General features: G+C 47.6%; 1 protein-coding gene across 1 annotated transcript; it reads right to left on the bottom strand.

Annotated features, from left to right (window-relative positions):
• Window positions 1-2,373: 2,373 nt before the first annotated feature.
• On the bottom strand, window positions 2,374-16,124 carry RSL24D1 (ribosomal L24 domain containing 1). Its single transcript, XM_085855944.1, has 6 exons — window positions 15,965-16,124; window positions 4,585-4,698; window positions 4,348-4,420; window positions 4,037-4,100; window positions 3,770-3,855; window positions 2,374-2,876 (listed from the first exon to the last, which is right to left on the bottom strand). Exons 1-6 carry the CDS (start codon window positions 16,043-16,045, stop codon window positions 2,806-2,808), a joined length of 489 nt encoding a protein of 162 aa, XP_085712070.1. The 5' UTR covers window positions 16,046-16,124; the 3' UTR covers window positions 2,374-2,805.
• Window positions 16,125-17,689: the final 1,565 nt, after the last annotated feature.

Here is a 17,689-nt window from a genome sequence, read left to right as displayed (position 1 = left end):
CCTGGCCAGGCCTGCAATCGACTGAGTTTATGGCAGAAATACAGGACTTTTGAAATGACGTAAGAATGCAAACGCGGCCTTTCACGCGTGTGCTCTGCGCACTTTCAGTGACTCGGTTGTGCTTGCAGGGCACTTTGAACCTGCCGTTATTAGCGGGAAATCTAATATTAAAATTGTCTTTTAAACATAATTTTCAGAATTTAAACGAGAGTGGAAATTTCAAGATGGTTCACCACAATTGTCGTGTTCCTGGATGCAAATCAGACTCAAGAAAATAAAGGAAATTCAAAAGATATCCATGGATAGGAAGTGTCGAGTTCCTACCATTTCCTGTTAATACAAGTGAACGGCGGCACGTGCACACACTTCTGTTTTTAGCAATAGATGCAAAAATCTCATACTATTTCTTTTGAGGCCCCAGAACTGAACAAAATATATATTTATAACAGACATCCCAGCCTACCTCCCACCATCCTGTATCATGATTAATAGTGAATATCTTCATTTTAAAAGTTGACTTTAAACTTACCCTGTGCATTTACAACCACAGATATGACATTCCCATCAATGCTAAGAACTACCCAAACAAGATGAGGTGTCTCCCTCCAACTCTCAACATTGTGCAGAGGCACACCCCAGCTCATCTTAGGTACTTTTGCAAGACAGTATTTTCGGCTTCTTTTAGAAGCTTATCAAGCCATTTTAGGTAACAATCCTTACAGCACACGCATGATCGAAGTTCACATGCTCCAAAGATAGCTATTTCTCAGGGTTTGTGTGCATGTGTGCCAAGCATTCTGGGGGCAGATTACATTATTTCAAGTCTTATTTACAATTTGTTGAGGGTGCCAGCGATAACTCAACTACTCTTTACAAAGGAGACTGTGGGATCTTTAATGTCCACTAACTAATATCGGCAGACGGGACATCTGGTTTAACATCCACCTGAGGGATGGCACACATTGACGAATCACCGTTGTAAGCATAATTTTTCTGTCCGGGTTTAAGCATAGTCCTTTGTATTAAATAGAATTGTAATGAACTTTGACACAGGAGGAAATTTAGCCCAACAACCCTATGCTATATCAGCACATTAATGGAGTATATTCTCACAGTTTATCAAGTTAAATGAACTTGGGTGTAGATATGGGACATGGAGGAGTGGGGATGAGAGCAGTGGGGCAAGCACCAACATAATGAGGGTGTTTTATCTCTACAATAAGATCCAATGTCTGTGTACCATTTTTGCATCTCCTCAAACCACTGGTTACACAGAATAGAAAATGGTACCAAATTAATTGCCAAGTAACTCAGTGGCAGGGTCAAAAAAAATTGACTTGGACAAAAACATTTTAATTATCAACATCAATAAATGGCCAAAGCAAACACAGACTCCACTTCGTGTGGTTCATCAGCAAGTCGCGAGACGCTGCTGATTGGCTTTGTAAGACTAGATGCACAACAATTGGCTCTTGGCAAGTGACGTCGATAGACTCTCATTGCATGCTTTTCCCATTCTTAAAATAAATAAATAAAAATTACAGCTACAAACAATGCAACAAAAAGTGGTCTTCAGCCCATGGGCTTGCTTGTAATAATGTGAAGTCACCAACATTTGCAAATGGATGGTCGGGCAAGAGTTAGATTTGATGCCAACCAATGGGACCCACCCATATAATCAGTCAAGAGAAACACTGAACAATGGACACATTTAAAGGGACACCTCTATTGGCTGGATATTGAACTGATAAACAGGGGATTCTGGATGGAGGCATTCCTTTTGGGAAAAGTTTTATGAGACGAGGCAATCGTGTTTGCAATTCAGGCCAAATAACAATGATTATGTTCTTAGCACAGCTGTTTATGACATCGTTTCTGAGCCAACTTTATGGATTAGTTTGGCATTGTGCTGCAATAAGAAGCCAGTATACAAAAAAAAATATGCTTTGGGGAATTGGGGGGAGGAGGAGGGGTGTGGGAGTCTCAAAGTCAATTTGAGAAAAAGGAAGAGAATACAGAGGGTAGAGAGGTTGAAAAGATAAAAAAGGAAAGGTTGAGTAGATTAGATGGGACCAACCATATTTGGAGTGTAATATGTGACAGCACCCTATTGAATAACTAATGTAAAAATTAATGACCCCCCCCCCCAAAGGAAAAATTCAGGAAAAAAAAGAGACGTCTTCTTGCTTTTGACCAAACTCAGAGAGATAAAACCTTCCTCTTTCATAATGTACAAAGAAAAATAAAGAAATAAATACAAAAGACCAGAGTGGAAGAGGAAGTCAATTTTTGCAAACTGCAAGCCACGGAAATGTTCAGCAATTCATTCAAAAACTATTCATTCTTATGAAAATATTTTTTCGGAACGGGTGGATCTAATGGAGTCAGAAAAGTGCAATTTTAAAAACATGTTCAGAGAATGTCGCAGGGACACAGGCACAACCAGGAAATCAGGAACTCTAATTCACAACAAGGCTCAGGTGGATGCTCATTCGTTCCTGTTAAGACTAATTGGTGATGGACATGTCACACCTGAACCTTTCCATTAATGTCCTCCTGGTTGTTGGGGGCCGGATTGTCTGAATACGATGGGTTTATTGGTAAAACAAAACTGAAAAGAGCACATATAATTAAAGGTACGATTACATCACAAGAAAGGGATTTCCCCCCAAAACAAAGTGTTTTAATGATACACGGTATATATTTATCAACACCTCACGAGGCCCTCAACCCACTTCCCATCCTTTTCTTCCCTCCCTCTCCTCATCGCTCTTCTCTCCACCATCCACCCCAACTGCACCACTTTCACTCCATCTCTTCTGCTTCCAGCTTGGGAACAGCAATGACCATCTTCTCTTCCAACTTTTTCTCAGACACTGAAAGGACACACGTGCAAAGGGTCAGAGATCACACTGGTGCAGAATGCACTTGAAGGTGACGCTGACTTGCATCGTCGTTCTCTCTTAATGCAGCACCGACCCAGAGGGCGTTAACCTGCACTGTTGTGCGGCCGAGTCACGAGTAAATATAGTCCTGTAATAATTGAGTAATATATTTTTTCCACTGGATATTCTATTATAAATATTTTATTTCATTTAAATATTGTTCAGGCTTACGATTGGGCCAAACTGTAGATTCATAATGAAAGTCGTCGTTGTGATGGAGAGGTTCGTGTTGATCATGACATACAATGTGATATGGGATTTAAGGTCGGTACTGCAGATCGAAGATATAAAAAGAATGGAAGGAAACAAGATGAGAATGATACGAATGATGAATGGATCGTCTCTGAAAGAAAGAATACAAAGCTCAGATACCATGAAGAGATTATAAATCAATACTAGGGAGGAAGAATTTAGGAAGAGAAGACAGTTGGTATGGTTGTGTGCAACGAAGGTGAGAAGATCAAGCTGTAAAGAAAGCAATCAAGCTCGTGGTGGAAGGAAGAAAACAGAGCAGACGTCCTAAAAAGATGTGTATTGAAACTGTCAAGGAAGAGATGGAATGGTGGGGTTTGCACAAAACTAAGGAATGGAGGAATACCATAATTCGACCAACCAACTGAAAAAAGGGGGAAATGGTCGTAAAACATTTGTTGTTGCTGCTGGTTGTTGTTATCATTTACGGAATTTTTGGAAATTGATGTAAAGGACACTTTTGATTACCTGGGCATGTGCGTGGTTTTGTGTTGGGATACAAAAATCAAACAAAAGACCAATTACAGCATTGGTCCCATCAGGAAAAGGAAGATAAGATGGCGAACTGTTACCAGCATGTGGTGCCCTCAGCAGCTGGATATTCTGCTTTATCTCCTTCAGATTGGAGACGGCATCAATCTCTCGGCCCCGCTTCAACCTGACAACCAAACAAAGCATAGAATTACAAACAAAGTCGATTTGGGCGCAGACCCTTTGCAACCACGAGTTGCAAATCATATTAGGGCATCTCTGACGGCTGCATGGTGCAAATCACATCAGAGAATAGCTAATGGCAACATGGTACAAGCATACAAAAACACAATGGTTGTAGAACATACCTGTTCTTGATGAACTGTGTCTGGCGTTTCTCTTTAATCTCCTGTACTCGCTTCATCGCCTTAACTGCAGGTGGCAGGGAGGGTGGGATAGAAAAAGAGGTGAGGATTCTAAACGAATGAGTAGCCGATAATGAAAGGAACCACGATGCGGAAAAGCACATGCCAGGTTCACAGCATGCCGAGCAAGGTAAACGAGGAAACTTGGTGAGAAAGTGGGGAATGGGAGAAATGGGCATGGGGTTAGCGAGTGGAGTGTAAAGGGGGTGGGGGTGGTGGGGAGGCTGGGATCAGATTTATTATTTGACAGTTACCTGTGTCCTTCCAAAGTGCTCGGTCATATTTGATGGGAATGTTTCTCCGCTTCTCAAACTCAAAACAGGTGTCCTAAAGTTTGGAGGGGAGAGGGGAGTAGGAGGGGGTTTAGGGAATGACTACATTGGTGAAAATTTAGTGAAGTTAATCAACTTCTCTTTATAAAATTTCTAAGAAGGCTCAACCTCTTTATAATAGGTGGGGGAGGGGGGAGACATCTTGGATGGTAAACAAACCACGGTGAGTTCTTTGGCATGTGCCTTGCGGAAAGCCTTCGTCCAGCGGGAGCGGCGAGGATTCCTCTTCCTCTTGAAGTTTTTGTGGCATTTTGATCTGCAGAAGCGGAAAATCTAAATAGGTATGGGGGTGAGGAGACAGGTTATTTAGTATTATTAATAGGATAATCCACTTGAAATTCCCATCTGCACACCTGACTGGTATGTGATTCCCACAGAGGCATGTGGCTCACACTTGCAAATCCCAGTTGATCACATGGATCATGTTTGCCAGTTGATCACATGGATCATGTTGGCCAGTTGATCATGTGCTCTCCCTTGAAACATGGCGAAATGCTTTTAATAGCCAATTGATCTTTTGTATTCAATTGATTAATTGATCTTATTTGTGATGAATCGCTGATCACCTGGATTGTTGGTAATACGGCACTTTCAAAATGGCATAACCCCCCCAAAACGCTTGGTGTGCATACACGGAAACCCGAAGATGCTGAAGAGGTCGGGGTGAAATAAAATGTATTTTGTGTTCGGGAAAAGGGTTGTTCCTTGCACTGGTCAGCATGCTTCTGAAAGATACTTGGAAAAGTTCTTGAGAGAAAGGGATGTGCTTATACGTATACATACACACACATTATATATATATATATATATATATATATATATATATATATATATATATATATATATATATATATATATATATATATATATATATATTGTTGCGGATTCGCGCCCGCCGGCGTGCTGACAGCCACGTAACTCGAATCGCGGCACGTCGCCCACCGGACGGACAATCCAGTCGTGACCCTCTCGGACTAACGCCGGGAACCAGTCACGGGTGGACCTTTCGGTCTCACCGCGATCGAGCCAATCAGCCCCCGCGTGGGATAGGGTTGCTCGCCAAATTCGACCTACCTAAGTACCCACGCGGAGGGTAGACCGGGCGATCGCACCTCGCCGCAGGTCGACTTCGGACACGGGCCACTTAAGCGACCCGTTCCGTACTATCAGAATAACCGAGCGGTGTTATCGTCGACCTCGACGGTTCGATTAATTATCGGGCGTATTCAGCCCACTACCAACCCTTTACGTGAAGCAAGATGAGGATTCAATGGGAGAAATGACGAAGCGAAGCGGGAAACAGTTCAACACAAAAGCACATTTATTCGCGGCACACGGGAAGCACACATATACAATTCCACCAAATGCACACGGAAAAGACACAATGCAATTTACACAAAAAGCAAATGTAAAAGCGAAAACACAATGCAGAGCTAATACCGACTACCGAGCACACGGCAACACTTATACAATTCTACTTCACAGACGGCGCCGACAACACATACCCAAAACCAAGGAAAAGAATACCTTCAAGGATGAGGCGGGCCTGAGGCCGAGACCGGGTCGCGCCTACCCGTCTGGTGATGAGACGCGGAGCGGCGATGGCGCCCCAACCCCGCGGACCTCGCGGACAGTGTCTGGCAGGGGGTGGGAAAGGGGCCCCCTTGGTCGCACTATCTCAGCGCGGGGGGAAACAGGAGGGGGTTGCTGATGCTCGGGGTATAGAGGATCTTTATTATCCCTGGTGTGCGTCTCCACCTCGGCCAGGTCGCGCTGCCGGCCTCCCTCGGGCGTGCAGCTCCCGGCACCGACGCGAGCACCCCATCGTCTGCCTTCGCCGCTGCCGCCTCTCCGCCTCTGGACTCTCCGACTCTGGACTCTTCTTTGGACTCTCCCGTTGGACTCTTCTTTGGACTCTCCTGTTGGACTCTTCTTTGGACTCTCCCGTTGGACTCTTCTTTGGACTCTCCTACTCTCCGCCTCTCCGACCCTCCACTCTCCGACTCTCCACTCTTGACTTCCCGACCGACTCTCCTGACTGACGAACACGGTCCTTTTATCCCCCCGTAGCTTCGCCTTTGACCCCCTCCCTTTGACCTTTCACCTCGCTCCCCATTGGCCCGAGAAAAAGTGGGCGTGAAGGCTTTTTGATCCACAAATTTGCATATATCGATCGTCCTGGAGGCGGGGCCAAATCGCCCCTCGCTCACCGATTGGACGGCAAAAAGTGGGCGTGTGTCGTTTTTGATCCGTTTTTGAAGCACAAAATCCGTGATTTTGTACACGCTGTTCGACGCGCGCCCTGCACGAGTCCAACACCGGTACCCACAGCGGGGCAAGAACGGTGGCGATGCGACGGCTGCGAGGTGTGATGTGAAGGTCGTGGCGGTTGTGGTGAAGCGGCGTTGTGGTTGGTGGTTGATGTTGTGGTTGTGGTGGTAATCATGGCGGTTGGTCCAAAATAAAGATAGTAAAAGAAAAACGGCTATCCTGAAGAGTCGCAGCTCGCATAAATGACATGTATTCCCACTAGACAACGGGTTTGGGCCTAACTACACATATACTTGCCGAGATACCTCACCTAAGGGACCTGAATGGTGGTTTGCGAATTTGGTAACCACAACAATATATATATACACACACATATATATACACACACACACATACACTGTTTCTCAACACGCTTGTTTCCATTTTACACTCCTTATACATTATGACAACCTCTTCAGACATACACCAATGTGTTCCATCACGGTGTTTCACAACAACCGGTCCGGACATACTCCAGTCCATGACACTTCCTTCATGGTCTGTCAGAGCTTAAATTACATTGCATTTCACTTTTAAAGGGGGAAAAAAATAATCACAGTTTAATATTAAATTAAGTGTGAGCGAATCCCTATTTCAGAAAATCCAACTCACAACCCAGCAAGACGGCTCACCTGGATTTACTTTCCACTCCATTAGCTCTGCCTCCGCTCCAGGTATTCCATTTAACCTGATGTTAGCACATGGATGATATTTGCACATACAGTACTTCCTGTGCTGTGTCACGTGAATGGGTTTTCGTATATCATGCCTCGCCCGCGAGGGGTGGTAAGACTGTGCTTCTGGTCGCGCAATAAAGCGGAGTAGATGGCGGCCCGCGTGCTTCTTGCGTCCCACCGCACCTAGTACACACTAGTTGGCGACGAGGATGGGATGCATACGGACTTATGCCCGTTTTCGACGGGGACGACTTCAAATTGTTTTCGGAGCAATTGGAATGCTATTTCCACGCGAACGATGTGGTCGACGAGAGCAAGCAGAAGTCGATCTTGCTCGCTTCGCTTTCGCCGGAGCATTATCGGCTGCTGGGTGATTTAGTGGCACCGAACAGGCCCCGGGATGACGGGCTGGCGTTTTGGGACATTGTGGAGAAAATGAAAGCACACATGGCGGTTGAGCAGACTCGCGGGGATGTTGGAGCCACCACCGGCCACGCGAGGTCGCGAGCACCCCGGAACGCGCGCACGACCTGCGATGCGGGTCGACGTCGCCGCGCGGCCACGCGTACGGCGGGGTGACCCCGCGGACATGCTTGGGATGTGGAGGTCGACACCTGCGCCGTGCGTGCCCGTATAAAGGCATCGTGTGTTTGAATTGTCACAAGGTGGGTCATTTGGCGCGTGTGTGCCGTGGGGCGCCGGCCACCGTTAAAGTCGTGGACGGCGATGTGCGACGCGACTCGGGGCAGAACCAGCGGCCGTTGTTGAGCCTGTGTTCAGTTGGCCCGACGACGGCGCGCCCGATGACGGTGGAAGTCGAAGTGAACGAAACGCCGATCACGTTCCAGGTCGATACGGGGGCAGCGGTGTCGCTCATCAGCGAACAGACCGCGCGTAGACTCAACGGCTTGAAGCTTATCAGGTCAAACCTCGCGCTGTTCACGTACACCCGCGAGAAGATAACGCCAGTCGGGATGGCAGACGTGTCTGTGCGGTACCAAGGCCAGGTTGCCACGCTTCGGGTGTACGTCGTACGGGGGAGGGGGCCGTCTCTTCTCGGCTGAGATTGGATGACCCGCATCAGGCTAGACTGGTCCGCAGTTCACCTTGTGCAACCCGTGCCGAGCCAGTGGGAGGATCAGTTGGAGGAGATTCTTCAAAGACATCAAGGGTTGTTTAGAGACGACCTTGGAAAACTCAAGGGCATGGAGGCGAAACTTCTTGAAGGAGGGGGTGGTTCCTCGGTTTTGTAAACCGCGTCCGGTGCCGTATAACCTGCGGGACAAGGTCAAGGGTGAACTGGATAGGCTAGAGGCCTGTGGAGTGATCGAACGGGTGTCATGCTCCGATTGGGCCACCCCGGTTGTCACGGTGCTGAAACGGAATGGGGACGTCCGATTGTGCGGGGACTTCAAATCCACAGTTAACCCGGGGCTCAGCGTGGAGCAATATCCACTGCCGTCAATCGATGAAATATATGCGCGATTGGCGGGGAGTCGATACTTCACGAAGCTAGACCTGCGTGATGCATATTTTCACCTGCCGATGGATCCCGGGAGTAGCGAGCTTTTAACAATCAACACGTGTCAAGGACTCTATCGATATACCCGACTCTGTTTTGGGATTGCTTCGGCCCCAGCTTTGTGGCAGAAAGCTATGGATCAGGTTTGCATTGGCCTGCCCGCTCAGACCTACCTGGACGATGTACTCATTGCGGGAAAAACGGCGGACGAGCATCTGGCGAACATTGCCCGAGTGCTGACGAAGCTAGAAGCGTGCGGCCTGCGCTTAAACAGGGACAAGTGCGCGTTCTTCAAGCAGCGCTTGGAATACCTCGGGCACATCATCACGCCGGAGGGGCTGTTGAAAGGTCCTCGGAAGGTGGAGGCGATTCAGCGCATGCCACCGCCTCGCGACAAGACGCAGCTGCGCTCGTTCATTGGCATGGCCCAGTATTACCAAAGGTTCGTGCGCGGGCTCAGCTCACAACTTGCGCCGTTGACGCGGTTGCTCAAGAAGGACGAGCGCTGGGTTTGGGGGCCTGCACACCAGGCGTCGTTCGACCGCGTCAAGCGGCTGCTCACAGAGGATACGGTCCTCGTGCACTACGAGCCTGCGCGTCCGCTCCTATTGGCATGCGACAGCTCTGCATATGGCATCGGGGCAGTGCTCTCCCACAGGATGGACGATGGTTCCGAGCGGCCTGTTTGTTTTGCATCCCGAACCCTGTCCACAGCAGAGCGTGGATATGCCCAGATTGAGCGGGAGGCTCTCAGCCTCGTCTGGGGTGTGCGGAGGTTTCATCAATATTTGCTGGGGCGGCATTTCACTTTACAGACGGATCACAAACTGCTTCAATTCATCCTGAGACCCGAACGCGGGGTGCCGGTGGTAGCAGCCGCGCGAATACAGCGGTGGTGTCTGTTTCTGGGTGCTTACGATTATGATTTCAGTTCCGAAGCACCGAGAAGCATGCTAACTGCGACGGGCTCTCACGCTTGCCGTGTGCGGAGGGTCCAGCTGCGTCTGAGTTGGGCGACCGGGTCGATGTGTTCGCGCTGGACCAGGTCCAAAGCGGGCCGGTCACGGCCAGGCAGGTTGCGGTGGAGTCGGCTCGTGATCCGGTGCTTGCCCGTGTCGTCCAGGCGATTTCTACGGGGAATTGGAGCGATCTGCCTTCGACACCGGCATTTCAACCTTTCATGTCACGCGCAGCGGAGCTGTCGTTGGTCCAACGCTGCATAATGTGGGGAATGAGGACCGTGATTCCACCGAGGTTCAGGCAGCGGTGTTTGGAAGAACTGCATGTCAGTCACCTGGGCATCGTGAAGACCAAGAGTCTTGCTCGTAGCCTGTTGTGGTGGCCGTGGTTGGACAAAGACATTGAGCAGTTGGTTAAGCATTGCGCCACATGCCAGACAGATGCTGATAACCCGCGTCGAGCTTCGGGTCTCTGGCCTGTGCCAGACCGAGCTTGGCAGAGGGTCCATGTAGATTTTGCAGGACCGGTTAATGGCAAGATGTTTTTGATTGTGATTGATGCATTCTCTAAATGGCCGGAGGTTGTAGTAATGCAGCATACTTCAGCAAACATTACAGTAGAGAAGCTGCGGACGATCTTTGCTAATAAAGGGTTGCCGGAGATCCTGGTCTCTGATAATGGTCCGCAGTTCATCGCGGGTGTATTTGATGAGTTTATGCGCCAGAATGGTATTCAACATCTAAGGTCCGCACCGTATCATCCTGAGACGAATGGCCAAGCTGAGTCGTTTGTCAAGATGTTGAAGCGGGCTTTACGCAGGGGGGGTGTTGCACCTGTGCAGACGGTAGTCGATGTCTTTTTGCTCCATTACAGGAACGCAGTTCATCCTGTCACGGGTGATTCGCCTGCCATTCGTCTCTATGGACGGGCTTTGCGGTCCAGGCTGGATTTGCTGCGACCTGGAGGGTCGGGGAGTGGGGCAATGTCGCGTCCGACGCGGCTGCGCAGCTTTGAGGTGGGGCAGCGGGTGATGGTACGCGATTATTTCCACGGTTCCAAATGGGTGCCGGCGGTGGTCTCTGTGGTGCTAGGGCCGGCGAATTGCATGGTGCGGACTGATGGTGGGGATGTGTGGAAGCGGCACGTGGACCAGATGCATGATCGCTGTTCAGCATCATCCCCCCCACACCTCCCCGAGCCGAACGTTGCGGGGCCCCCACCGGTAGTCTCGCCGGCACCTGACGTTGTATCGCCGGGACTGGCTGGGCCGGCGCCGAGGGGGTCTTCGCCTGATGCCGTCCTACCCGGGGACGTCGAGCAGGCTGAGCAGTCGGGGGTAGCTGGTGTTGCGGAAAGTGCGAGTCCGGCGAGGGTGTCACCTCGACCGAGCCGGGAGGCATCTGAGCCTGGACTGTCTGGTGGCGCTGCCCGTCCGAGGCGGGTCAGGGTGCGGCCGCGGTACTTGGAGGATTATGAGTGTTGATGGGTTTCCGATGGTCATGTTGTGATTATCCGTTCGTTATGTGACGGGTCATTTTACGGGGGGAGGAGTGTGCTGTGTCACGTGATTGGGTTTTCGTATATCATGCCTCGCCCGCTAGGGGTGGTAAGACTGTGCTTCTGGTCGCGCAATAAAGCGGAGTAGATGGCGGCCCGCGTGCTTCTTGCGTCCCACCGCACCTAGTACACACTACTTCCTACATCAACCCTGAAAAAGAAGGTGTGCCTTTGGATGGTTTCATTTATTTTAACAAATAAATATTCAGGTAAACGTAACAGAGATGAGGAATGTGATAAAGAAAGTAATGAAAGTGATGTAAAGGTTCACAAACTGACACCACGTGGGGGCTCACGTGACACCATTTTCTGTTCTTCCTGACCAAACTTGTTCTGAACACGTCCAGTCTGTATGCTCACAGTTCGCTCAACAAGTTCACATGAATTTTTATTGCCGTTTCAATTGTGCCTAAAAGTTTGAAATGTCGCAGCCCAACAAAATTAAACGAAGCATGGAAATATTGAAACATGTGGAGTGTGATGCGCACTCCGTCGATCCCCAATGGACACAGTCCACACCAAAGTGTGGCCTCCAACACAGAGGCCTCGGCCCGGTGACTCTGTCAAACAGACAAAGATTATATGGTCGTTATCATCAGCCAAATATCAAACGGAGCCAGCAATCCGGATTTCGGGCTTATTTGCCCCCATCAGGATGGCTTACCGAGATATATATATATATATATATATATATATATATATATATATATATATATATATATATATATATATATATATATATATATATATATATATATATATATATAATGCTATGTTCCCACTATCACGATGCGCGGCACGATTGAAATTGTGGTCTTAATCGTGGACTAATTGTGGTGATCCTATCAGATCTTGAGGTCAGTCGTGGCAATCGTGTTAATCGTAGAAAATTTTTGAACGGTTCAAAATTTTTGTACGATCAACACGATCAATTGTCAATCGGGATCATCGTATCAGATCGTATTGCATCGTAACAAAGCGCGACAGATCGCATCTAATTGTGCTTCCTAATCGTGGTGATCGGGATCGATCTTAGACAAGACAAACACCACGCTGTGCGAGAGCACGATTTCAATCGTGCCGCGCATCGTGATAGTGGGAACAGCTTTCAGAGAAATTCCATGATCAGCTAAGAATGGCCAATCGTGGCGTTCGTAACGGATCGCATGACAGTGGTAACCTAGCATTACCAATGATGACCACGTTTGTCGTTTATACATCAAATGGCAGACAGATGGTTGTTCTTTGTGGATTATGCAATCGCGTGAGACATCATCCACGGCGATACTCACCATAACAGTCAGGAGGTGCGTCGTGTGTGTGTGTGTGTGTGTGTGTGTGTGTGTGTGTGTGTGTGTGTGTGTGTGTGTGTGTGTGTGTGTGTGTGTGTGTGTGTGTGTGTGTGTGTGTGTGTGTGTGTGTGTGTGTGTGTGTGTGTGTGTGTGTGTGTGTGTGTAGAATGGACATGCTGGTGTTCAGCACAGAATTTCTGGCAGCCATCCTGCAGTGTGTATGACGACGACGCCTTCCAGGAAGTCATGTTGCAGCAGTGGAGTAGAATGTTTTGCAATTAACTGCTTCCACAAGAGAATAGTAATTATTAGTAATTTCCATGATCCATATTCAGCCGTTATGAGCTGCAGTTGCATGATTTATTCAGCGAGGCTAATCAGCCTTGCTACATTGGTGGTTTAGAACTAGGTGGGCTGAGCGACTATTATTGTCAACTTTACTGATTGTATGGAAGCCAGTGTGACTGTGATTGTATTTGATTGATTGGGACTGATGGTGGGTGGTAACAGGGCCGATGAGAGTGGGGAAAGATGTTAAAGGGGGGTGGGGGGGATCGCTGCCCTGGGGTCCTTTGAAGGGGCCCGAGCTTCTCCATTAATTTTTTTAAACAGTACAGCGAAATCCCTCTTTGGCTCATTCTCACTTCCTTGTCTTTACATGACTGAAGAGTTATAGCTGGTGAAAGATCATATGATGCTTTGTTTGAGGGGCTGGTTAGGGGAAGTTTGGCTCAAGTCCTTCACGAATTAGCTGGTCAGGCACGATGTTTGATGAAGGTTAGGACAGTAATATCTAATTTGCTGAGAGTGCAAGCCATAGCTTGCCAACTCTTCCCACAGGACACCGTGGGATCTTTAATGTCCACCAACTAATGCCGGCAAATAGGACTCCCAGTTTGACGTCCATCGGAGGGACGACACACGCAACGATGAATCACCCACTCTGTAAAACACTGGGATGACAGTTTATAGGTGGGTCGGGATTCAAACCCAGGCTAGAAAAGCAAAAGCAGCACCGAAATTAGCCGCTGATGAACGGACAGACTGGTACTTCAACTTATATAATAGATTTATTAATACTTTATTTATTTACTTTCAAAACTTACACTGTGACATAAAGAGGCTGCTGCTGTGCTTTTGCTTCGTTTATGAGCTTGTTGCTGTTGTAATTTAGGATCTTCACAAGAAAGTTGTTTTTAAAAGTTGCGAAAGATACAAATGATTCTAATCGGAGGCCACGGTTGCTTCGCAAACCATCAGACTGCAGAATTATCTGTGGCCAGCGGCCTCAGGACCGGAGGTTGGGTAAAGTTCCGAGGAACTCCCTCATGATAAACCCTGACCTTGGATCCGTAACAATATATTGTAAGGTTAAAGAGTGATTACAAAATGGGTGGCGATGAGTGTCGGTCTATGAACATTTTTGCCTCTCCCGTATTACTGGGCCGATTATTTTGAAACTGACCAACAGAGCCGCTCCGATCTATAATTATTTAATAAACAGTTTGATGGCTTTCCCATCTAAATATAGAGGTGACAAGCATTGTGGAGCACTCTGTTGATATCCGATGGGCCATGAGTGGAGTATTCACATGGAAGTATTTCATGAACGATGGTGAGTGAAATGAGAAAAACACTCCATGGGTTACTCATCTAATATCAAGAGTGGTAGACAACGCCAGTTAAGGTTTATATTGATGCCATGATCCCAAAAAATTGCATGTTTTCGAATGGAAAACAGCTCGGATCTTCAGTGCAAAACTTGCTCGATAAATGATGTCACAGCAGATTACACACTCCAAGATGGCCACAGAGATTACATACTCCAAGATGGCCACAGAGATTACACACTCCAAGATGGCCACAGAGATTACACACTCCAAGATGGCCACAGCGATTGCACACTCCAAGATGGCCACTGCAAATTTCATGTGCCACTATAGGAAATGACTAGCATGTCCATTCTAATTATACTAGTGCGTGCCCATATGTGCGTGGCCGTACATGCAAAAATTATTTATTTTATTTCAAACAGTGTTCCAGAAACAACAATCACAGAGGCCGTTCCTTCGTTCTCGTGTGCCCGTACATGCGTGGCTGTGCATGTGTGGCCGTACGTACAAAAAAAAAACTTTCAAACTGTGTGCCAGAAACAAACACACAGGCCATTCCTTCGCTCTCACGTGCCCGTACGTGCAAAAAAAAAAAAAACTTTCAAACAACCACACAGGCCGTTCCTTCGCTCTCATAAACGACGACTGCATTGGAGCATTGTGTTTATCTATAAATGCGCATAAGAAATCGAGAAATTATTAGAATACACGAAGTCATCACTATCTGGAATTCCGTACATTGTTACCCGTAATGGGGAACGCGGCTGAGGATCTCTTCCCCATCGGCCACGCCAACACAGCAATGTGTCTGGTCATTGGTTTGGTAAATAAATGGCCATAACTTGGGAACCACTTGTCCAATTAATATCCAACCTTGAAAAGGCACATCCTCAGGTTCCCAGCAATATACCTGGCAAGTTTCAATTAGATCGGACCAGCGGTTGTCGAGAAACAGCGGACACAGACACAGACAGACACAACAAAAGACTTGGAGGACTTTATGAGCTCGCCGAATGGGGAAGCGCTCGTTCTACAAGCTCCCGACCAGTTGGGTCGGTGGAAGTGTCGTGGAGAGACATGTGTTCCCCCTCCCCCCTCCCCCCTGGATTTCCACCAGTGAATGGACTGCCTGTTTATCTGGATTCGGTTGTTATTCACACCGAAGTGAAGGATCTGGGGTTTGGGTATGTCCACTGTACAGGATACGTTTATTGAGTACGAGTAAATAGACGTTGGTGACGGGACTCCACGGGAGCTGTTATTAATATATCATGTTCTCATCTCCTCGACTGTACCAATGTCCTTTCGGTTTAAATGTTAAATGGCACTTACGACCCTCACCGTCCCTTTTCAGTTTCTCATGGTAAATGTAGAAGCTTCACGAGCGACATCGGATATCGGAACGGAAAAGGAAAAACGAAACTTCATACAAGATTAAAAAAAAAATGACTAATTAGTCTCGAAGTGACGAATCGTTACGATCTGCGGCCTTCATAATCCGAGCTGAGCAAGGCGTTCTCAAATGGACTCGCAGTTTGAAAGATCAAAGGCTGTTTTTTCTCACCGGACACACTCACAAACATCACCCACACGTTCATTTTCACAAACCTTGCAGTCGTTGCGCACGAACTGCATGCCATGGCCCGGATAGACCGGGGCCGAACAGAAGTAACACTTCTCGATCCGCATGGCGACGGCGGCACGTGACTTCCTGCAGGAAGTGACGTCGCTCGTCCGGCGGCACGTGGCTTCCTGCAGGAAGTGACGTCGTACGTCCGGCGGCACGTGGCTTCTTGAAGGAAGTGACGTCGCACGTCCGGCGGCACGTGGCTTCCTGCAGGAAGTGACGTCGCACGTGTTATTGATACTTTGTGGATTTATTACCGTCGTGCTTGCACTACTATTATTGTAATACTATTATTACCACCTGTATTATTCGTGCTTGTGCTGGTCATTAAGTGTTGTCATGACCCAATGGATCCACCAGAGGGCGAGGTGTCCATTCTTGTCTTCATTCATTCGTTTTCGACTCTTTCCACGGAATGACGGGGAATTGGTCATTAATGCCTCCAAAGTAAAATCGACCGGCACATACAATGACCGAATCATCGAATCGAATGACGCAATTCGATCTTTATAACGTCCGAAGCCTACATGCAGATGGGATAGCCAGCTTTACGTCTGCGGATGAATGAAGGTGTGCTCCGAGATGCAGAGCCTCCTACACACACTCACACACACACACACACACACACACACACACACACACACACACACACACACACACACACACACACACACACACACACACACACACACACACACACACGTCTTGGTGATGCTTTTGAAGCCTACATGCAGATGGGATAGCCAGCTTTACGTCCATGGATGAATGAAGGTGTGCTCCGAGTATGGGGGATAACCAGCGTCATAAGTTCATCCAGAGACTTGTAACCATCCAGCCAAACCATCCAGAGAAGAATTGGGAAACTATAGACCTGTTAGTTTGACTTCAGTTGTGGGGAAGGTGTTGGAGATATTAATTAAGGACCAGATGAGGAACCATTTAAATAAATACAAACTAATTAAAGGTAGTCAGCATGGGTTTACCAAAGGTAGTTCCTGTTTAACAAATCTTTTAGAGTTTGATGAAGCAGTGTCTGATTGGGTGGATGAGGGAAAGGCAGTGGACATAGTATATCTAGACTTTAAGAAGGCATTTGACAGGGTACCACATCGGATGTTGTTAGCCAAAGTGAGGTCTTGTGGAGTGACTGGTCAGGAAGCTAATTGGATTGTAAACTGGCTTAGTGATAGGAAGCAAAGAGTGGCTGTGAGAGGGAGGATGTCTTTCTGGGAGGATGCAAGTAGCGGGGTACCTCAGGGATCAGTACTCGGATCATTACTATTCATTATTTACATCAACGATTTGGACAGTGGGGTGAAGAGTAAGGTTTCCACATTTGAAGATGATACAAAGCTTGGAGGTAAAATGGATAGGAGAGGGGGAGGTGATCAGATTCAGAAAAGTATTGATACTTGTATAGATTGGGCAAAAGATTGGCAGATGGAATTTAACCTGAGAAAGTGTAAGGTGTTGGGGATGGGGAAGAACAATGAAAATAGAGATTACAGGATACAAGGGGTAATTTTGGAGCGTGTCACACAGGAGAAGGATCTGGGGGTGGTCATAGATATGGGAGGTAAGCAGGCAGCACAGGCCAGGCAGCTGTGGGTAAAGCAAATAGGGTTTTTGGTTGTATTTGGAGGGGGATCATTTATAAATCAAAAGAGGTGGTGTTAACATTGTACAGGAATTTGGTGGGGGCAACA

The sequence above is a fragment of the Eptatretus burgeri genome, chromosome 15, assembly GCF_056783735.1.
Source record: "Eptatretus burgeri isolate ZD-2024b chromosome 15, Ebu_testis_v1, whole genome shotgun sequence".
NCBI lineage: Eukaryota > Metazoa > Chordata > Myxini > Myxiniformes > Myxinidae > Eptatretus > Eptatretus burgeri.
Note: the sequence above shows the minus strand (reverse complement) of the source record. Positions and strands in the feature narration are given on the sequence as shown.

Excerpts from the sequence above, each read along its gene's own strand:
- RSL24D1 (XM_085855944.1), bottom strand. The coding sequence starts at position 16,045 with ATGCGGATCGAGAAGTGTTACTTCTGTTCGGCCCCGGTCTATCCGGGC. Across the intron at positions 4,101-4,347 it reads AGCACTTTGGAAGGACACAG|TTAAGGCGATGAAGCGAGTA; the intron begins GTAACTGTCAAA and ends TGCCACCTGCAG. Across the intron at positions 2,877-3,769 it reads GCTGAGGGCACCACATGCTG|TGTCTGAGAAAAAGTTGGAA; the intron begins GTAACAGTTCGC and ends GTGTCCTTTCAG.